Source organism: Ranitomeya variabilis, chromosome 2, assembly GCF_051348905.1.
Source record: "Ranitomeya variabilis isolate aRanVar5 chromosome 2, aRanVar5.hap1, whole genome shotgun sequence".
Lineage (NCBI taxonomy): Eukaryota > Metazoa > Chordata > Amphibia > Anura > Dendrobatidae > Ranitomeya > Ranitomeya variabilis.
In genome coordinates, this window is record NC_135233.1 from 387,548,686 (window position 1) to 387,571,161 (window position 22,476).

A 22,476-nucleotide genomic window follows, 5' to 3' on the forward strand; every position below is an offset into this window, starting at 1 on the left:
GAGGGTTTACGATGAGCTGTCAGTGCAGACCCCGCCCCTCACTTCTGATTGGACCCTGCCGCAGTAATAATTATTCCCGCCTCCACACTCGTAGGGCCAGGCTCCACCCTCGTGCGCTGCTTGGCGGGATGTGGACAGGTGTCCGCGACTCTTGCCAGCTGGCTCCTCCCCCCGCTGTTGATTGGCTATGCTTGGAGCCTCTTCGCTCTCATTGGTTGCTGTCTCACCAGTCATGCTCTTCATCGATGTGTTCACGCCGAGCTGCTCGTTTCTACAAGAGCCCCGGGGGCCCCTCCAGCGGAGCCTGGAGCCCGAAGCTGCGTGCCCTGCTGGTGCTCGGGCTGGGGGTGCTTATTGGTGCTGGCATACTACTGTGGGAAGCCGGGAGCGGGAGACATGAAAAGGAAGGAGAAGCCCCAGGAAGGCAACAGGTGACGGCAAGGGCCACAGCGCGGGAAGGGCCACAGCAAGGGGTGCGCGGATTAACTCCTGGGACCAGAGGGAGCGACTCGACTAGTCCTCACAGGGCGTCCTGAGGTGGGATAGGGGGTGACGGGTCCTCGCGGGGCGTCCTGAGGTGGGATAGGGGGTGACGGGTCCTCGCGGGGCGCTCTGAGGTGGGATAGGGGGGTGACGGGTCCTCGCGGGGACTCCTGAGGTGGGATAGGGGGTGACGGGTCCTCGCGGGGCGTCCTGAGGTGGGATAGGGGGTAACGGGTCCTCGCGGGGCGTCCTGAGGTGGGATAGGGGTGATGGGTCCTCGCGGGGCGTCCTGAGGTGGGATAGGGGGGTGACGGGTCCTCGCGGGGCGTCCTGAGGTGGGATAGGGGGGTGACGGGTCCTCGCGGGGACTCCTGAGGTGGGATAGGGGGGTGACGGGTCCTCGCGGGGACTCCTGAGGTGGGATAGGGGGGTGACGGGTCCTCGCGGGGACTCCTGAGGTGGGATAGGGGGGTGACGGGTCCTCGCGGGGCGTCCTGAGGTGGGATAGGGGGGTGACGGGTCCTCGCCGGGCGTCCTGAGGTGGGATAGGGGGGTGACGGGTCCTCGCCGGGCGTCCTGAGGTGGGATAGGGGGTGACGGGTCCTCGCCGGGCGTCCTGAGGTGGGATAGGGGTGACGGGTCCTCGCCGGGCGTCCTGAGGTGGGATAGGGGGTGACGGGTCCTCGCGGGGCGTCCTGAGGTGGGATAGGGGGTGACGGGTCCTCGCGGGGCGCTCTGAGGTGGGATAGGGGGTGACGGGTCCTCGCGGGGCGTCCTGAGGTGGCATAGGCGGTGACGGTTCCTCAGGGTGTCCTGAGGTGGAATAGAGGGCGACGGGTCCTCGTGGGGCGTCCTGAGGGGGGTGATGGGTCCTTGCAGGGCGTCCTGAAGGTGGGGTGACGGGTCCTCGCAGGGCGTCCTGAGATGTTATAGGCAGTGACGGTTCCTCGCGGGGCGTCCGGAGGGGGGGTGACGTATCCTCGGGGGGCGCCCAGGGGATGGGGTTCACCAGCCGGCACAGAGAAATGACTCGGTTGATAGATGTGGGATGTCTCTCCTTCAGATCCGCCCTAAGTCCCCGTCCTCGGCGCGGCTGCAGGAGCTGGTGGCTGCGGTCAGTGTGCAGCGCTTGTGGTCGTCCTTCTTAAGGCCCATGCTGATAGAGCGATCTCCTGGGAGTCCCGGGAACCGGCTGGTGAGGGAGGTGAGAGCCTGGCCGGCCGTCGTGTGCTGCCGCCATCGGTGGCTCCTGTGGTCACTGACTCTGTCTCTTGGTTGCAGCTCATCTCCGGTCACCTGCGCTCGCTGACTGCTCAGTGGACGGTAGAATTGGACCTTTTTGATGCTCTGACCCCCCGGGGGTCTCTGCCTTTTGGAAGCGTTGTCGCAACTCTGGACCCCAGAGCTCAACGCCGCCTGGTGTTTGCCTGTCACCTGGACTCCAAATGGTTTCCTGTGGACGGGAGGGGTCGGCCATTTGTTGGCGCCACTGACTCAGCCGTGCCCTGTTCTCTGATCCTGGAGGCGGTGACTGCACTGGACGCCCGGCTGAGAGACCTGAGGGAGAAGGTGAGAGCAGCGACTGCGCCATCATCGCCTGAATCAGAGCATTGTATACCGGGCCCTGTGCGCTGTGTAGCGGGCCCTGTGCGCTGTGTAGGGGGCGCTGTGTAGCGGGCCCTGTGCGCAGTGTAGCGGGCCCTGTGCGCTGTGTAGCGGGGTCCTATACAGTGGGGCAAAAAAGTATTTAGTCATTCAGCAATAGTGCAAGTTCCACCACTTAAAAAGATGAGAGGCGTCTGTAATTTACATCATAGGTAGACCTCAACTATGGGAGACAAACTGAGAAAAAAAAATCCAGAAAATCACATTGTCTGTTTTTTTATCATTTTATTTGCATATTATGGTGGAAAATAAGTATTTGGTCAGAAACAAAATTTAATCTCAATACTTTGTAATATATCCTTTGTTGGCAATGACAGAGGTCAAACGTTTTCTGTAAGTCTTCACAAGGTTGCCACACACTGTTGTTGGTATGTTGGCCCATTCCTCCATGCAGATCTCCTCTAGAGCAGTGATGTTTTTGGGTTTTCGCTTGGCAACACGGACTTTCAACTCCCTCCAAAGGTTTTCTATAGGGTTGAGATCTGGAGACTGGCTAGGCCACTCCAGGACCTTGAAATGCTTCTTACGAAGCCACTCCTTCGTTGCCCTGGCGGTGTGCTTTGCATCATTGTCATGTTGAAAGACCCAGCCACGTTTCATCTTCAATGCCCTTGCTGATGGAAGGAGGTTTGCACTCAAAATCTCACGATACATGGCCCCATTCATTCTTTCATGTACCCGGATCAGTCGTCCTGGCCCCTTTGCAGAGAAACAGCCCCAAAGCATGATGTTTCCACCACCATGCTTTACAGTAGGTATGGTGTTTGATGGATGCAACTCAGTATTCTTTTTCCTCCAAACAGGACAAGTTGTGTTTCTACCAAACAGTTCCAGTTTGGTTTCATCAGACCATAGGACATTCTCCCAAAACTCCTCTGGATCATCCAAATGCTCTCTAGCAAACTTCAGACGGGCCCGGACATGTACTGGCTTAAGCAGTGGGACACGTCTGGCACTGCAGGATCTGAGTCCATGGTGGCGTAGTGTGTTACTTATGGTAGGCCTTGTTACATTGGTCCCAGCTCTCTGCAGTTCATTCACTAGGTCCCCCCGCGTGGTTCTGGGATTTTTGCTCACAGTTCTTGTGATCATTCTGACCCCACGGGGTGGGATTTTGTGTGGAGCTCCAGATCGAGGGAGATTATCAGTGGTCTTGAATGTCTTCCATTTTCTAATTATTGCTCCCACTGTTGATTTCTTCACTCCAAGCTGGTTGGCTATTGCAGATTCAGTCTTCCCAGCCTTTTGCAGGGCTACAATTTTGTTTCTGGTGTCCTTTGACAGCTCTTTGGTCTTCACCATAGTGGAGTTTGGAGTCAGACTGCTTGAGGGTGTGCACAGGTGTCTTTTTATACTGATAACAAGTTTAAACAGGTGCCATTACTACAGGTAATGAGTGGAGGAAAGAGGAGACTCTTAAAGAAGAAGTTACAGGTCTGTGAGAGCCAGAAATCTTGATTGTTTGTTTCTGACCAAATACTTATTTTCCACCATAAAATGCAAATAAAATGATAAAAAAACAGACAATGTGATTTTCTGGATTTTTTTTTCTCAGTTTGTCTCCCATAGTTGAGGTCTACCTATGATGTAAATTACAGACGCCTCTCATCTTTTTAAGTGGTGGAACTTGCACTATTGCTGACTGACTAAATACTTTTTTGCCCCACTGTATGTTGTATGCTGGGGTCCTATATGTTGTATGCTGGGGTCCTGTATGTTGTTCTCTCGGCAGGGATCCCCCCTCACGCTGCAGCTGTTTTTCCTGGACGGAGAGGAGGCGTTCGGTGATTGGACGGAGTATGACTCCCTGTACGGGGCCCGGCACTTGGCGCAGCGTCTGCAGAACGAGCCCGGACCAGGAGGAGCCGGCAGCAAACTCGATGCAATTGTAAGACTGCGCTAAATGTGGCTGGTGATGTACAGAAAGCTGCATTGTCTGAATGCACAGAGTGCGAGTGTCACGGGGGGGGTTATGACCTCCAGGGAGGAGACCCACAATGAGGGTCCCAACCTCTGCGAAAAACAGGATCCCATCATCCACTTCTGATTTGGGGGATAGTCCAAAAATAACCAAGATAATGGCCGTGTACATGCGAGATTGAGGTCTGAGGTAGAAACTCCATCCCAGTACAGTGACCTCTGCACATGTCACAGAGCATGCTCACTGCACTCTTGTGGCGCTCGTCCTCAGGGGTTTGGGGGGGGGGGGGGGGGAAGGGTCTGTTCTTGTGGCGCTCGTCCTCAGGTTTGGGGGTGGTAAGGAGCCCTGCTTGTGGCACTCATCCTCGGGGGTGCAGGTCCCGGCTTATGATGCTTTACTGCAGATTATTCTCTCGTCCATATTTCAGTTCAGCATGGGCCCGTTTCTTAAACTCCTTTGTACATTAAACCTTTTGGGAGACAGTATGCTTGCGGGCAGACCCCTTCCGTGCTTGCGGGCAGACCCCTTCCGTGCTTGCGGGCAGACCCCTTCCGTGCTTGCGGGCAGACCCCTTCCGTGCTTGCGGGCAGACCCCTTCCGTGCTTGCGGGCAGACCCCTTGCGGGCAGACCCCCGTCCGTGCTTGTGGGCAGACCCCCGTCCGTGCTTGCGGGCAGACCCCCACCTGTGCTTGCTGAGCTCTCTATTATAAGATTGTGCCTCTCCTCCAGGATCTCTTTGTTCTGCTGGATCTGCTCGGGGCCCCGGGCCCCCTGGTACTCAGCCACTTCTCGGAGACTCGCAGCCACTTCATGAGGCTTGTTACTATTGGTGAGTCCTGGGAGTGCTGGTATTTGTGGTTGCTTTTGGTTCTGTCTCATGGCTTCCCCTCCTTCGTGCCCATAGAGAAGCGGCTTCATGGTCTCGGCCTCCTGGACGCTCATCGTGTGGACAGTCCGTACTTCAGACCGGACCTGTATTTTGGGGCGGTGGAGGACGATCACGTTCCATTCCTGCAGCGAGGTCTGTACGTCTTCTTCCTCTCTCCTCGTCGCTCCCTTCCCCCCTCATGTCATGTCCTCTCTCTCAGGCGTACCCGTTCTCCACGTCATCTCCACGCCGTTCCCTGCCGTGTGGCACACTCATGACGACACCGAGGAGAATCTACACCCACCAACCATCACCAACTTTTGCCGGATTTTTGTCACCTTCTTGGCAGAGACCCTCGCTGTGTGACTGGTTGAGGAATAGCTGCATTTCTGATGAACTTGCCACCATCATACTTCAGAGCTGGAAGCTCCCAGCATGCACTGCTGGTTCGTAGGTTACACACAACGTTGCATTCTGGGAGTTGTAGTCTCTTCATGCTTGGTGCTGTATTATAACTGCTGTGTCCGCTGAGCGTCAGCCATAAACTGAGAGAAATGACTCCAGTAACAGTGACGCTCCGCCTGCGGGCGCTGGAGCCGGGTGTTATATGCTTCATGTTACACGGAGATCACAGGACTTTATAAGAGGGGAAAATGTAATGTGTGGAAAGGTGAAAAATGTGCACAACATACAGCGCCCCCTGGTGTATTTATTGAGAAATTACTGACTCCTCTCTGCTCCACCATCACTCTTGAGTGGTCAACCCACCGGCACCGACCTGCACCCTGCAAGAAGGTGATGTCTGCGGCCACCGATCACAACAAGACCAAAATCAGGTGTAATATTGTCCGGAGATAACGCTGGTATAATATACAGGATGTCATAACTAGTCCACCAGCAGAATAGTGAGTGCAGCTCTGGGGTATAATACAGGATGTCACTCAGGATCAGTAATGTATGTACACAGTGACTGCACCAGCAGAATAGTGAGTGCATCTCTGGGGTATAATACAGGCTGTAACTCAGGATCAGTAATGTATGTACACAGTGACTGCACCAGCAGAATAGTGAGTGCCACTCTGGGGTATAATACAGGATGTAACTCAGGATCATTAATGTAATGTATGTACACAGTGACTGCACCAGCAGAATAGTGAGTATAGCTCTGGAGTATAAGACAGGACGTAACTCAGGATATGTAATGTATGTACACAGTGACTGCACCAGCAAAATAGTGAGTGCAGCTCTGGAGTATAATACAGGATGTAACTCAGGATCAGTAATTTATGTACACAGTGCTGCACCAGCAGAATAGTGAGTGCAGCTCTGGGGTATAATACAGGATGTAACTCCGGATCAGTAATGTAATGTATGTACCCAGTGACTGCACCAGCAGAACAGTGAGTGCAGCTCTGGAGTATAATACAGGAGGTAACTCAGGATCAGTAATGTATGTACACAGTGACTGCACCAGCAGAATAGCGAGCACAGCTCTGGAGTATAATACAGGATGTAACTCAGGATCAGTAATGTAATGTATGTACACAGTGACTGCACCAGCAAAATAGTGAGTGCAGCTCTGGAGTATAATACAGGATGTAACTCAGGATCAGTAGTGTAATTTATGTACACAGTGCTGCACCAGCAGAATAGTGAGTGCAGCTCTGGGGTATAATACAGGATGTAACTTCGGATCAGTAATGTAATGTATGTACACAGTGACTGCACCAGCAGAACAGTGAGTGCAGCTCTGGAGTATAATACAGGAGGTAACTCAGGATCAGTAATGTATGTACACAGTGACTGCACCAGCAGAATAGCGAGCACAGCTCTGGAGTATAATACAGGATGTAACTCAGGATCAGTAATGTAATGTATGTACACAGTGACTGCACCAGCTGAATACTGAGTGCAGCTCTGGAGTATAATGCAGGACGTAACTCAGGATCAGTAATGTAATGTATGTACACAGTGACTGCACCAGCAGACTAGTGAGTGCAGCTCTGGAGTATAATTGTCATGATCCCATTGCAGGGTTTCACCTGCACGCCAGGGGTTAATGTGTTTATCAGTGCAGGCTCTGACCGACACACCTGGGGCTTATTATTGGCCTCTCTTTGGTTCGGGGTGAGCTTCTTATAGCCCTGGGAAGCTCCAATCTCTGTCAGTTATACTTTTGCTTTTGGCTGAGTGTGTTGACCTCTGTTTGCTTGTTCCTTGTGCTTATATTCTAGTTTGCTTGGATGGTTTTGACTCGGTTCTGTTCCCTGGTGTGATTTTGCCTTTTGATGCGGTTCTGTGTATCTGCTTCTCTGGTTTTCTGACTCCTGCCTCGCCCCTGACTATTCTTTATTTCCTTGCTCCTTGTGTACTGCATTGCCGCTCCCGTTTATTGACCTTGGCTTGTCTTGGATTGCGTCTCCCTCTGCCTCATCCTTTTCCTGGTGTCCGGTGACTCCCTTTCCCTTCTCCTGTACCTTTGTTCCTGTAATATCCTGCATACTCCTGCTATAGGACTCTAAGCCCCGCCCCCTGTTGTCACGTGACCACAGGGCCTTTCAGTACACTCACCACCAGGCGTTCTGCTCACTCTAGCTCTGCTGTAAGGGTGTTTTCTTGCCCAGCTCTCGGGCGCTTTGAGTACAGTAGTCACAGGCTATCTGAGACTCTGGGTTCTCACTGTCAGGGCAGCAGAAACCGCTCGGGAGTGCCACCTGGCAGTTTCTCCTGATAGTTTGCCCTGATAATAATGCAGGATTTAACTCAGGATCATTAATGTAATGTATGTACACAGTGACTGCACCAGCAGAATAGTGAGTGCAGCTCTGGAGTATAATACAGCAGGTAACACGGGAGCAGTATAGTTCTGCTCGGTGATAACACCACACCCTAGATCCTGTACTGTACCTTGTGCAGGGTTCGGACTGGCCCACCGGAGAACCGGAGGATTCTCCGGTGGGCCCAGGCTCTGACACCTGCTGGCATACAGTGCCAGCAGTGCCTAGGGCCCCCGCTGCTCCAGGGGCCCCCAGCAAGTGGGGTGTCACTAATAGCGCACACCACGCAGCTGCTATGGGGCTCCTGGTACCAGCGGAGAAGCAGCGGGTGACAGGAAGCCTAAGCCTGTTCCCGCTGCTAAAGTGAAATGAATATTCACGCTTCCCCACTCCCCCATGGGCGTGGAGAGGAGTGAATTCATCTCATTATAATAGCGGGCAAGGGGGGGTGAGCTGCCTGATGCCCTATGGGGGGAGTGAGCTGCCTGATGCCCTATGGGGGGAGTGAGCAGCCTGATGCCCTATGGGGAGGGTGAGCTGTCTGATACCCTATGGGGAGGTTGAGCTGCCTGATACCCTGTGGGGGGAGTGAGCTGCCTGATACCCTATGCGGGGAGTGAGCTGTATGATGCCCTATGGGGGAGGAGCTGTATGATGCCCTATGAGGGTGAGCTGCATGATACCCTATGAGAGGGGGCAGCGTGATACCCTATGAGGGGGCTACATTATATTCCATGAAGGGGCTGCATTATACCTTATGGAGGGGGGTTGCACTATACTCCAAGGGGGCTACATTATACCCTATGGGGGGCTGCATTATACTCTGAGGCTGGTTGCATTATATTCTATGGGGGGGGCTACATTATAGTCTATAGGGGGCTGCATTATATTCTGTGAGGGGGATACATTGTACCCTATGAGGGGGCTATTTTATTTTCTATGAGGGGGCTACCCCCAGCCCCTGCTACATAATTAAGACGTGTACTACCTTATATTATACCCTGATATTAGCGTGTTTTACCGCACAATTGGTGGTCTTGTATTTATTTCTATGTAGCTACATAGTGGGCCCCAAGAATGATTTTCTCTGGTGGGCCCAAGGTGCTCCAGTCCGACGCTGACCTTGTGTACCTCCAGGCTGTGAATATTGGGGGGTTCTGATCCCTCTGGGACTCCAGGATCTCGGACGATTATTGGGGCTACACTGCTATAAATAACACGTGATAATGGGGTCCCAGGAGCTTTTAGTGTCTCCTCCACCTGCTGCACATTTATCCACTGACACATTTGTCTGCTATAAGTCGTTGCTGCATTTATTTCGGGTGCACACAGGAGCCTCCTGACACATTAACCCCTCGGCCTCAGGCCTGGAAGCGAGGCCAGGAAGTGATCGTGCTGTAGAAGGTGTTCCCGGGGCAGTCGGTGGCGGTGACGTTGCGATGTCCCTTCAGGATGTAGGCGGACTTGATGTAGCCTTTGGAGACGCCGCAACTGATGAGACTCTGGACGGCGTTCAGGGCCGCGGAGTTTGGGTTCTTGCCTGAAATGAGAAGATCCATGAGACAGATTGTACTGTAACTACAGATCGGCCCCATCTCTAGAGGTATGGGGCACAAGGGGCCTCGCTACTAACTGTTGGGTTTTTATTGTTTCCGTGTCTCGGATTCATCAAACCTCTCAAGGGCACGCGGCAGTTATTGACACATATTCCTGCGCTCACAGCCTGGACACTCCTCATCTGCCTTGTCCTTACATTATTTATCTCCCTGGGGATTCATGGTCTAGATTGCAGAACAACCGCGACTGGACTGAGGAAAGATACTACAACACCCATCATCCTACTGAGCTCACTAAGAAGCTGCTGGACTTACTGGTGAAGGAGCCGAAGACGCTGATGCCAATGGAGTTGGAGTTGTAATTTGGAGCATGAGCTCCGACGGACGTCCATCCACGGCCCTCGTACGCCTGACCATCTTCACCCACAAGGAAACTGCGGTGAAAAACAAGGAGGATCACAATGCTGGCTGATACCAGAGTGGTAGAATTAGTTCTGTATCTGCTGAAAGAGCGGATGAGACAGGCCAGTGCCGTACATGGGTCTATCCCCGAATGTCACCAATTGATAAGCAGCCCCCTAGAATCCCCCCAAGCTTCTTACTTGTATCCGATGTCGCACCAGCCGTTGCTGCTCATGTGATAGTTCTGGATGCTCTTGGCTTGGGTGATGCAGGCGGACTGGCTGGAACATGCGGTGCCCTCCGTATGGTGCACGACCACGTATGTGACCGGCGTGGTCATGGCTGTCCTGCAGGTGGGAGAACTGCCTCCCCATTGAGACTTGCTGAGGATGGTGGGGCAGCCTGGCACAAGAGACCATCATTACTACCAAACATTAACTCCATCCTGACCAGAAAGGCTTATGTAGGTATATACCGCAGCAGTGCGTGCCACCAGAAAGACCAGACTGAAGGCTGAACCTCTAGGATAAGCAACAAAGTGCTCATATAGGCTGCAAAGTGTGGAAGAATATTTTAATGAGGGTCCCACTGGTACCCCTTTTTCTGATTTTCTGTATTGGTCTATATTCTCAATATTTCCCCAAGATGTAGCCTATTGGTTTTACAAGTGATACAAGAACTCTTGTACAGTCATGGACAAAAATTTTGAGAATGAGACAAATATTAATTTTTCCAAAGTCTACTGCTTCATTTTTTCTAATGGCAATTTGCATATACTCCTGAATGTCAGAGTGATCAGCTTAACAGCAATTACTGTACTTGCAAAGTCAATATTTGCCCAGAAAATGAACTTTAACCCCCAAAACACATTTCAACATCATTGCAGTCCTGCCTTAAAAGGAGCAGCTAACATCGTTTTAGTGATTGATCCATTAACACAGGTGTGGGTGTTGATGAGGACAGGGCTGGTGATCAATCAGTCATGATTAAGTAAGGGTACCGTCACACAGTACCATTTTGATCGCTACGACGGTACGATTCGTGACGTTCTAGCGATATCGTTACGATATCGCAGTGTCTGACACGCAGCAGCGATCAGGGATCCTGCTGAGAATCGTACGTCGTAGCAGATCGTATGGAACTTTCTTTCGTCGCTTGATCACCCGCTGACATCGCTGGATCGTTGTGTGTGACAGCGATCCAGCGATGTGTTCGCTTGTAACCAGGGTAAACATCGGGTAACTAAGCGCAGGGCCGCGCTTAGTAACCCGATGTTTACCGTGGTTACCAGCGTAAACGTAAAAAAAACAAACAGTGCATACTTACATTCCGGTGTCTGTCCCCGGCGTCTCAGCTTCTCTCCACTGTGTGAGCGTCTGCCAGCCGGAAAGCGAGCACAGCGGTGACGTCTGACGTCACCGCTGTGCTTTCCGGCTATGGCGCTTACACAGTGGAGAGAAGCAGAATGCCGGGGACAGACACCGGAATGTAAGTATGCACTGTTTGTTTTTTTTACGTTTACGCTGGTAACCACGGTAAACATCGGGTTACTAAGCGCGGCCCTGCGCTTAGTTACCCGATGTTTACCCTGGTTACCGGGGACTTCGGCATCGCTCCAGCGCCGTGATTGCAACGTGTGACCGTAGTCTACGACGCTGGAGCGATAATCATACGATCGCTGCGACGTCACGGATCGTGCCGTCGTAGCGATTAAAATGGTACTGTGTGACGGTACCCTAAGAATGACATCACTGGACACTTTAAAAGGAGGCTGGTGCTTGGTATCATTGTTTCTCTTCAGTTAACCATGGTTATCTCTAAAGAAACACGTGCAGCCATCATTGCACTGCACAAAAATGGCCTAACAGGGAAGAGTATCGCAGCTACAAAGATTGCACCTCAGTCAACAATCTATCACATCATCAAGAACTTCAAGGAGAGAGCTTGTCAAAAAGGCTCCAGGGCGCCCAAGAAAGACCAGCAAGCGCCAGGACCGTATCTTAAAACTGTTTCAGCTGCGGGATCGGACTACCAGCAGTGCCGAGCTTGCTCAGGAATGGCAGCAGGCTGGTGTGAGTGCTTCTGCACGCACTGTGAGGCGGAGACACTTTGAGCAAGGCCTGGTTTCAAGGAGGGCAGGAAAGAAGCCACTTCTCTCCAGAAAAAACATAAGGGACCGACTGATATTCTGCAAAAGGTACAGGGAGTGGACTGCTGAGGACTGGGGCAAAGTCATTTTCTCTGATGAATCCCCTTTTCGATTGTTTTGGACATCTGGAAAACAGCTTATTCGGAGAAGAAGAGGTGAGCGCTACCACCAGTCTTGTCTCATGCCAACTGTAAAGCATCCTGAAACCATTCATGTGTGGGGTTGCTTCTCAGCCAAGGGAATCGGCTCACTCACAGTCTTGCCTAAAAACACAGCCATGAATAACGAATGGTACCAGAATGTCCTCCAAGAGCAACTTCTCCCAACCGTCCAAGAGCAGTTTGGCGCCCAACAATGCCTTTTCCAGCATGATGGAGCACCTTGCCATAAAGCAAAGGTGGTAACTAAATGACTCATGGAACAAAACATAGAGATTTTGGGTCCATGGCCTGGAATCTCCCCAGATCTTAATCCCATTGAGAACTTGTGGTCAATCATCAAGAGACGGGTGGACAAACAAAAACCAACAAATTCTGGCAAAATGCAAGCATTGATTATGCAAGAATGGACTGCTATCAGTCAGGATTTGGTCCAGAAGTTGATTGAGAGCATGCCAGGGAGAATTGCAGAGGTCTTGAAGAAGAAGGGTCAACACTGCAAATATTGACTTGCTACATTAACTCTTGCTACATTAACTCATTCTAACTGTCAATATAACCTATTGGTACTCATAATATGATTGCAATTATATTTCTGTATGTGATATAAACATAAGACAAACACTAATGAAAACCAGAGGGCAGCAGATCATGTGAAAATATAATTTTGGTGTCATTCTCAAAACTTTTGGCCATGACTGTATATAGAGATACATAATATCTGTCTGCAGTCACCACTAGGGCGAGCTTCCTGTATACAGAGATACATGATAAGATTCTGTCTGCAGCCACCACTAGGGGGAGCTTCCTGTATACAGAGATACATGATAAGATTCTGTCCGCAGTCTCCACTAGGGGGAGCTCCCTGTATACAGAAATACATAAGATCCTGTCTGTAGCCACCACTAGGGGGAGCTCCCTGTGTGCAGAGATACATGATAAGATTCTGTTTGCTGTCACCACACTATATACAGATACATGAGATCCTGTCTGTAGCCACCACTAGGGGGAGCTCCCTGTATACAGAAATACATAAGATCCTGTCTGCAGTCACCACTCGGGTGAGCTCCCTGTATACAAAGATACATGATAAGATGCTGTTTGCAGTCACCACACTATATACAGATACATAAGATCCTGTCTGCAGCCACCACTAGGGGGAGTTCCTTGTATACAGAGATACATGATAAGATTCTGTTTGCAGTCACCACTAGGGGGAGCTCCCTGTATACAGAGATACATGATAAGATTCTGTTTGCAGCCACCACTAGAGGGAGCCCCCTGTATACAGAGATACATGAAAAGATCCTGTTTGCAGGCACCACACTGTATACAGATACATAAGATCCTGTCTGCAGCCACTACTAGGGGGAGTTCCTTGTATACAGAGCTACATCATGAGATTCTGTCTGCAGCCACCACTGGGGGAACTCTCTACACATAGATATATAAGATCCAGTCTACAGCCACCACTTGGGGAAGCTCCCTGTATACAGAGATACATGATAAGATCCTGTTTGCAGCCACCACAAGGGAGAACTCCCTGTATATAGAGATACATGATAAGATCCTGTCTGCAGTCACCACTAGGGGGAGCTCCCTGTATACAGAGATACATGATAAGATCCTGTCTGCAGCCACCACTATGCGTAGTTCCTTGTATACAGGGATACATGATAAGATCCTGACTGCAGCCACCACTAGGAAGCTCTCCCTGCATACAGAGATACATGATAAGATCCTATCTACAGTCACCACTAGGGGGAGCTCCCTATAAACAGAGATACATGATAATATCCTGTCTGCAGTCACCACTAGGGGGAGTGTTATGATCCGGTGACCTTGGAGCCGCATGAGACTTTCTCAGGAGTAGGTGGAAACAGTACTGACCGCAAACCCTAAACTGTCAGCGCAACTAGAAGTAGCCGTGGGGTGTACCTAACACATCCTAGGCACCTCGACACAGCCGGAGGACTAAATACCCCTATAGATGGAAATGGGAATTCTATCTTGCCTCAGAGCAGAATCCCAAAGGATAGGCAGCCCCGCACAAATATTGACTGAGTATTAGAGGAAAGACAAACGCAGGCAGAAATCAGGATTTAGCAAAAGAGGCCACGCTAACTAAATAGAAAAGGATAGGACAGAATACTAAGCGGTCAGTATTAAAACCCTAAAAATATCCACAGCAGATGATACAAAAATTCCACCATCTAACTAAAGACATGGAATGTATATCTGCATCTCCTGCGAATCCAACTTGACTGAAATATCCAAACACAGTCTAAGCTGGACAAGAAAAACATTGAATAGTACTGAATTGTAAAGCACACAGCATGTGTACTGCAGAAACAAAACCAGACACTTTGCTGATTTGGCAGCATGGCAGGAGGAACCAGACAGAGATGCAAAACCTCCAAGAACAATGGACAACTGGCAAGGGCTAATGAATCCTGCACACCTAAATATCCCAGTCAGAGCTGCAATCAGCAGGGACGCCTGCCCAGGATTGCAACCCAGGGACAACTGCATTACTACCAACAACCACCGGAGGGAACCGAAGAGCAGAATTCACAACAGGGGAGCTCCCTGTATATAGAGATACATAAGACCCTGTCTGTAGTCACCACAAGGGGGAGCTCCCTGTATACAGAGATACATGATAAGATCCTGTCTGCAGCCACCACTAGGGGGAGCTCCCTATATACAGAGATACATGATAAAAAACCTGTCTGCAGCCACTAGGGGCAGCTCCCTGTATACAGAGATACATGATAAGAACCTGTTTGCAGCCACCACTAGAGGGAGCTCCCTGTATACAGAGATACATGATAAGATCCTGTCAGCAGTCACCACTAGGGGGAGCTCCCTGTATACAGAGATACATGATAAGATTGTCTGCAGCCACCACTAGGGGGAGCTACCTATATACAGAGATACATGATAAGAACCTTTTTTTCCTCTGGATGATTTGTATATTTCCTTGGAACCGCACCCCCAGTTTCATACAGGATACGTGTGGCTTTTGTAACCATTTTAGTGTGAAGTGGTTGAACTGTTTATGGATTGCATTCAGCTAGCAGTGCGGATTTGTGGTTTTTTTCTCACCTTTGAACTTATTTAGACTGTTATTCATTTCCACATCACCGGCACGCACAGCTGAGATCCATTCCTTGCCACACTAGGTTACTCTGAAAGCCGTAGTGATTATTCACTAGCCGAGACCCTATAAAATGGAGCCGGCATCAGTATCCTTTTCACATGGACTACTAGCAGGGAGGGAAAATGTGGATTCTTATTTTTCAGAATGCGAGCTGCACGACAACATTTTTTCTCTCAGCACAAAAACTCTTGAACATAAGCTCTTTCTGGTTGCAGAAAGAGAAGTAAATTTGTTTTGGACGAACAACTCTTTGAAATCCTATGTGGAATGCGGTCGAGTACCGCGAGGGTTACGGGTCATAAAAGAAATGGCCCAATTCAAAGATAACGAAGCTTTTGTTAATGAATGGGAGAAAATACTATTGCAGTGCTCCCAAGATTTATTACAGTTAGTCCTGAAGCAGAACATCATTAATTACGAGACAACTAAGGTGGAACTGTTAAAAACTAAGGAAGAATTAAGAACTAGACTGTCCGAGACACAATGGCTAACAACAGACAAAAAATTGGATGTTAAACTTGTCGCATTGCAAAATGAGATAAAACAAAGAAAAAAAGACAAGTTCATCAGAGACAAGGTCGACTTCGAAACAGGCAAAGTTTTCACCTGGAATAAGGGCGTTCCTCTGCAAAATCAACGAAAATTCCCAAAAAAATGGAATCAGAATAAAGGACAAGTGCGCAACAGAACTCACAATAAAAATAAAAGGGATTATTTGACCACTGATTCCGACTCCAGTGCCACTGAAGATCCTGCCATTCCATCAACATTGACAGTTCCAGCTTCAACTGGTTCCCCTTTAGACGCAGGACGCGTCGAGGGAGTAGAAGAAATGGCAGGCGGAAACACCAAAAAAAGGAGACAAGTCTCTTGGAGACCAATGAGTTAACAGTGGTTAATTTAACTTCACGAGTTCTCAGTGAGGCACATATTTCAGTACTTTCTAAAGGTCTCAATTTCTGCTTACCAGAACCGTTTAATATAGTGGACTTTAAAATTGATTTATTTAAAGCTATTCGTAAAATTCATCTGTTTAAATCTTTTTCTTCCAACAGGAATAATACTGCTTCCTCTATCTCCAGCACCCCGTTCCCTGGAGACACACCTTGCCATGTGGGCCCCCTTGGCTTTTTTGTCACAGAGGACCCATTTGGCGATGTGCGTGAAGAAATGCATATACTACTTGATTCCTTAGGCGCTCCTCCCGTGCCTGCACAAAGCAATGAGTCAACCAAACCTGTGTTTACTGGTGGTATTAAATCCACGTATATGCCTCCTACTTCTCCAGGTAATCTGGTAGATATTTTTCAATTACAGGTATTAAAGGACGTGGAGGCTTTGATTTATGAACATTCTAATGAAAACTTAAAGTCAAATGAAAAAAGAGCTTTAAAAGAAATAAAGGGCTGGTCTGACGTAATTGTCCGGAGTGCAGACAAGGGTGGTAGCGTTGTCTTGTTAACAAAAGATCATTATAAAGCGGAGGCACTTAGACAACTTTCAGATGAGAGAACGTACATGAAATTAAAGGGGGATCCCACTATAAAATTTAAAAACCTGCTTCGTTCTTTTTTGAGGAGACATGTGGATAAGGGGGTGTTTTCGGTAAAACAGGCTGAGAAGCTGTTACCGGGGTTTCCAAGAAAACCCCACTGGTATTATATACCGAAATTACACAAATCTGTAACAGCCCCCCCGGGTCGTCCAATTGTGTCAGGGGTGGGGTCCCTGACAGAACCACTGTCCTCATACATTGATTGGTTGCTGTGTCCCCTTTTACAAGATATTCCATCTTACACAAAAGATACGGGAGAATTTTTAAAAATGGTAAAAGACTTCGAGTGGAGAGATACTTATGCTTTGACCTCCATAGACATTGAAAGTCTGTATACTAGGATTCCCCAAAGGCTAGGGGTTGATACTATTAGACGTATTCTTGAGAACACACCCACCAGCATTGACACCATCCATTTCATATGTGAAGGTCTCTCTTTCATCCTCGAACACAATGCCTTTCAATTCGACACCCAGTGGTACCTGCAGACGGTGGGTACCGCAATGGGTACCCCCGTCGCATGTACCCTGGCGAACCTCTTCCTTGCCAGGTTTGAGGAGGAATATATTTATTCCTCAAATAATCCGTTCCTCAAACATATCAAGCTATATGCTAGATATGTTGATGACATGTTCATGGTATGGGACGGGCACCAGGATGAATTCACGGAATTTGTGAGTTACCTGGGGACGTCCAATACCATGAACATGGGCTTTACCTCACAATTTGGGGGTTCTAGTCTGGTGTTCTTGGATGTTAAATTACAAATTATAGAGAATAGCATTGCCACAGAAGTATACCGTAAACCCACGGCTTCAAACGCGCTACTACACTATAATAGTGCTCATCCGCCTTACACTAAGCGGTCTCTCCCCTATAGTCAGTTTCTCAGAGTGAAAAGAATAAATAGTAACCCGGCGACATTTATCAAACAATCAATTGATTTAAAGGATAGGTTCATGAAACGAGGATATCCCCCCGCAGTCTTGAATGGTGCTCTCGAAAGGGCTGCCAAAGCTGAGACATGCGTTTCTCTCCAAAAAAAACAAGAAAAAAGATTCATTTTTAGTTTTAAATATGGTCCTTTGGATAATCAAATTAGAGCTGCTATTCGCAGAAACTGGCACATTCTGCGACAAGATGATGAGTTGAAAACCATGGTAGATAAAGGTCCCCTTTTTGCTGCCCGCCGGAGTAAGAATATCAGAGACAGTGTAGTTCGCAACAGATTTATATCCAACAAAAGTAATTGGTTAACAGAGAATATCCCTAAAGGAAATTATAAATGTGGAAGCTGTAATTTCTGTTCGTTCCATTTCACAGGGAACGTTATCAGAATTGGCCATGTACAGCATGTGGTGCGCGATTTTATATCCTGCAGAACCACTCATGTGGTCTATGTCCTTTTCTGTTCCTGTAGAAATTTCTACATCGGGAAAACTATCAGGCCTTTATTTGTTCGGGTTAGGGAACATTTTAACTCAGTAAAGACTGGAAAAGGTGCCTGTAGATTGATCGATCATATCCGCACTTACCATGCAGGAGACGCTCATGCTCTGCGTTTTGCCGGTCTGGAACGGGTCTCTCTCCCAGAGGGGGGCGGAGATCTTCACCGCCTCCTCCTGCAGAGGGAGGCTAGATGGATTTTGCGCACAGATGCTGCAGGACCCATCGGTTTAAATGACAAAGTGGACATGTCTGTGTTTCTATAAAAATTTCATCAGTTTTTGCATCCATTTAGTTATGTTCTACAAATAGTGCTTTGAGTATGTTTTTAACATGTATGTTTTGTCTTTTTAAAGCACAGCTTTGCCGGTGTTCTGACAGGTTGCTTGCCCCCGCTCTTCCTTTCCTCCCTTCCCCCCACCATGTGCTATAGGTGAGAGGAGGAGCAAGCTACCTAGATGGGTCTATAAAATCCGTTTAGAATCCATGAAGCTCCAGGACCCGTCGAAGTGCTTGTACGCACGAAACGGCTGTTGTCCAGAGCTGCTGTCATCCCTCCCTGCAATCTGTTTTTAAGTATGTCCAAATAAAGTGAATTATGCTTGAACAGGGGTAAGTGCGTTCCTTTTTTCTTCTTTTTTTCCTCTGCATGATAAGAACCTGTCTGCATCCAGCCCGAGCTCCCTGTATACAGAGATACATGATAAGATTGTCTGCAGCCACCACTAGGGGGAGCTCCCTATATACAAAGATACATGATAAGAACCTGTCTGCAGCCACCACTAGGGGGAGCTCCCTGTATACAGAGATACATAAGATCCTGTCTGCAGTCACCACTAGGGGGAGCTCCCTGTATACAGAGATACATGATAAGATCCTGTCTGCAGCCAGCACTAGGGGGAGCTCTCTGTATACGGAGATACATGATAAGAAACTGCAGCCACCACTAGGTGGAGCTCCGTGTATACAGAGATACATGATAAGATCCTGTCTGCAGCCACCACTAGGGGGAGCTCCCTGTATACAGAGATACCGGATAAGATCCTGTCTGCATTCACCACTAGGGGGAGCTCCCTGTATACAGAGATACAGGATAAGATTCTGTCTGCAGCCAGAACTAGGGGGAGCTCCCTGTATACAGAAATACATGATAAGAAACTGCAGCCACCACTAGGGGGAGCTCCGTGTATACAGAGATACATGATAAGATTCTGTCTGCAGTCACCACTAGTGGGAGCTCCCTGTATACAGAGATACATGATAAGATCCTGTCTGCACCCACCACTAGGGGGAGCTCCCTTTATACAGAGATACATGATAAGATCCTGTCTGCAGTCACCACTAGGGAGAGCTCCCTATATAGAGAGATACATGATAAGACCCTGTCTTCAGCCACCACTAGGGGGAGCTCCCTGTATACAGAGATACATGAAAAGATCCTGTCTGCACCAACCACTAGGGGGAGCTCCCTTCATACAGAGATACATTATAAGATCCTGTCTGCAGTCACCACTAGGGGAGCTCCCTATATACAGAGTTACATGATAAGATTCTGTCTGCAGTCACCACTAGGGGGAGCTCCCTGTATACAGAGATTAGATTCATAATAAGATCCTGTCTGCAGCCACCACTAGGGGGAGCTCCCTGTATATCGAGAGACATGATAAGATTCTGTCTGCAGCCACCACTAGGGGGAGCTCCCTGTATACAGAGATATATGATAAGATCCTGTCTGCTCCCACCACTAGGGGGAGCTCCCTTTATACAAAGATACATGATAAGATCCTGTCTGCAGTCACCACTAGGGAGAGCTCCCTGTATACAGAGATACATGATAAGACCCTGTCTGCAGCCACCACTAGGAGTAGCTCCCTGTATACAGACATACATTATAAGATCCTGTCTGCACTCACCACTAGGGGAGCTCCCTGTATATCGAGATACATGATAAGATTCTGTCTGCAGTCACCACTAGGGGGAGCTCCCTGTATGCAGAGATTCATAATAAGATCCTGTCTGTAGCCACCACTAGGGGGAGCTCCCTGTATACAGAGATACATGATAAGATTCTGTCTGCAACCACCACCAGGGGGAGCTCCCTGTATACAGAGATTCATAATAAGATCCTGTCTGCAGCCACCACTAGGGGGAGCTCCCTATATACCGAGATATATGATAAGATCCTGTCTGCAGCCACCACTAGGGGGAGCTCCCTGTATATCGAGATACATGATAAGCTTCTGTCTGCAACCACCACTAGGGGGAGCTCCCTGTATACAGATATACATTATAAGATCCTGTCTGCAGTCACCACTAGGGAAGCTCCCTATATACAGAGATACATGATAAGATTCTGTCTGCAGTCACCACTAGGGGGAGCTCCCTGTATACAGCGATTCATAATAAGATCCTGTCTGCAGCCACCACTAGGAGTAGCTCCCTGTATACAGAGATACATTATAAGATCCTGTCTGCAGTCACCACTAGGGAAGCTCCCTATATACAGAGATACATGATAAGATTCTGTCTGCAGTCACCACTAGGGGGAGCTCCCTGTATAGAGATTCATAATAAGATCCTGTCTGCAGCCACCACTAGGGGGAGCTCCCTTTATATATAGATACATGATAAGATTCTGTCTGCAACCACCACTAGGGGGAGCTCCCTGTATACAGAGATTCATAATAAGATCCTGTCTGCAGCCACCACTAGGGGGAGCTACCTGTATACCGAGATATATGATAAGATCCTGTCTGCAGCCACCACTAGGGGGAGCTCCCTGTATATCGAGATACATGATAAGATTCTGCCTGCAGCCACCACTAGGGGGAGCTCCCTCTGGAGCTTATTCCATGCTGCCAGTGAATCAGGTTTTTGTGTGGATTTAGGTCCAGAATCCACATCATACTCTGTTATTGGGCTGCAGTTGTGTTACACTGCTGGAGGTTACCAATGATGGGATGTGTGTGGCAGATTATGTGTGGATGTGTCATGGATGTTGCACCTATGCCATTAGTTGTAGGGAGAAATGTCTGTGTGTGACTGTATCCCCCAGAGTTCACCCTATTAGAAGGTCATATATCCTCTACTCACCGTAAGTGACTGCGCAGAGGGCGAAGAGAAGAACGACAAGACGCAACATAGCTGCTTAGACCTGGAGGAGAGAAGCGGAGGGTCAGGGTGAGGTGCCTCCTGGCCGGGCCGCAGATGTCCAGTGTCACTTACCGTTGCTTGGCTGTGTCTGTGTCCTGCTCCGCGTCCCTCCTCTATTTATTCCAGAGAGGAGTGTCCCCTGGGAGGTGATAACGGCCGTTATCTGATGTGGCCGATGTTATATAAAAGGGGTTATTTATTATTATCAGGTAATCTGTCCAATCCGATAGGACTCCAGAGGTCCCAGCATCACAGTGACCGCACAATACGCGCACCCCGCGACAATATGCGCACCCCGCGATTACGAACAAGCGCTGCTGACACATCACATACTGGGGTACGATGGAGAACGGAATATTCCTCTGCGCTCTGCACTCCGCACCGGCTCTGCACCCGGCTCCGTGGCCCTGAGTCTCTGATAAGCAGCAGCAGAAATAGTCGCCTCTTTATTTTTGGTTTAGTTGTTTGCAATGAGGAGCGAGATCAGAAGCTTTGACGTCAGAACTGGTCAGTCACCCCACAATGGGGGGAGGTTGTGATCCAGGTGTGGATGGTTCCAAGTCAAGACTTATTAAAGCTATACAATATGTCCAGCACAAAACATCCTCATGTGAGCGGAAAGGAAGGTGAAGAGAGAAGGAAGGCTCAGGGAAGAAGTAGCAGAGTGGACATCAGTCCCCGCAGACACGTGGCCTCATCCTCCCTCTGTGCCATGTCCTCCCTCTGCGCCATGTCCCCCGAAGACACGTGGCCTCATCCTCCCTCTGCGCCATGTCCTCCCTCTGCGCCATGTCCCCGAAGACACGTGGCCTCATTCTCCCTCCGCATCATGTCCCCCACAGACATGTGGCCTCATCCTCCTTCTGCGCCATGTCCCTCGCTGACATGTGGCCTCATCCTCCTGCGCCATGTCCCTCGCAGACACGTGGCCTCATCTGTTATGATCCGGTGACTTTGGAGCCGCATGAACTTTCTCTGGAGTCGGTGGAAACTGTACTGACCGCAAAACCTGAACTAACACCGCAACTAGAAGTAGCCGTGGGGTGTGCCTAACAAACCCTAGACACCTCGACACAGCCGGAGGACTAAATACCCCTATAGATGGAAATAGGAATACTACCTTGCCTCAGAGCAGAACCCCAAAGGATAGGTAGCCCCCCACGAATATTGACTGTGAGT

The 22,476-nt window shown here is 49.3% G+C and overlaps 2 protein-coding genes across 3 annotated transcripts; one reads left to right on the forward strand and one right to left on the reverse strand.

The window, feature by feature from the left end:
- Nucleotides 1-103: 103 nt before the first annotated feature.
- Nucleotides 104-5,629, forward strand: QPCTL (glutaminyl-peptide cyclotransferase like). Of its 2 annotated transcripts, XM_077286420.1 has the most exons (7): nucleotides 104-431; nucleotides 1,547-1,687; nucleotides 1,765-2,052; nucleotides 3,881-4,036; nucleotides 4,800-4,899; nucleotides 4,975-5,091; nucleotides 5,159-5,629. In XM_077286420.1, exons 1-7 carry the CDS (start codon nucleotides 129-131, stop codon nucleotides 5,302-5,304), a joined length of 1,251 nt encoding a protein of 416 aa, XP_077142535.1. In that variant the 5' UTR covers nucleotides 104-128; the 3' UTR covers nucleotides 5,305-5,629. The 2 variants fall into 2 exon arrangements, with proteins under 2 accessions (XP_077142535.1, XP_077142536.1); XM_077286421.1 differs by lacking the exon at nucleotides 1,547-1,687 and having other exon boundaries at nucleotides 115-431.
- Nucleotides 5,630-9,023: 3,394 nt separating this feature from the next.
- LOC143806243 (peptidoglycan-recognition protein SC2-like) lies at nucleotides 9,024-21,451 on the reverse strand. The gene is made up of 5 exons (XM_077286422.1): nucleotides 21,370-21,451; nucleotides 21,238-21,298; nucleotides 9,874-10,075; nucleotides 9,587-9,705; nucleotides 9,024-9,255 (listed from the first exon to the last, which is right to left on the reverse strand). Exons 2-5 carry the CDS (start codon nucleotides 21,284-21,286, stop codon nucleotides 9,077-9,079), a joined length of 549 nt encoding a protein of 182 aa, XP_077142537.1. The 5' UTR covers nucleotides 21,287-21,298; nucleotides 21,370-21,451; the 3' UTR covers nucleotides 9,024-9,076.
- Nucleotides 21,452-22,476: the final 1,025 nt, after the last annotated feature.

Coding starts and splice junctions, on each gene's coding strand:
- QPCTL (XM_077286420.1), top strand. CDS start 129: ATGTGGACAGGTGTCCGCGACTCTTGCCAGCTGGCTCCTCCCCCCGCT. Junction 1,688..1,764: donor GGAACCGGCTGGTGAGGGAG/GTGAGAGCCTGG, acceptor TCTTGGTTGCAG/CTCATCTCCGGTCACCTGCG. Junction 4,900..4,974: donor CATGAGGCTTGTTACTATTG/GTGAGTCCTGGG, acceptor TCGTGCCCATAG/AGAAGCGGCTTCATGGTCTC.
- LOC143806243 (XM_077286422.1), bottom strand. CDS start 21,286: ATGTTGCGTCTTGTCGTTCTTCTCTTCGCCCTCTGCGCAGTCACTTAC. Junction 9,706..9,873: donor TGGTGCGACATCGGATACAA/GTAAGAAGCTTG, acceptor TTTTCACCGCAG/TTTCCTTGTGGGTGAAGATG. Junction 9,256..9,586: donor CGTCTTCGGCTCCTTCACCA/GTAAGTCCAGCA, acceptor TTCTCATTTCAG/GCAAGAACCCAAACTCCGCG.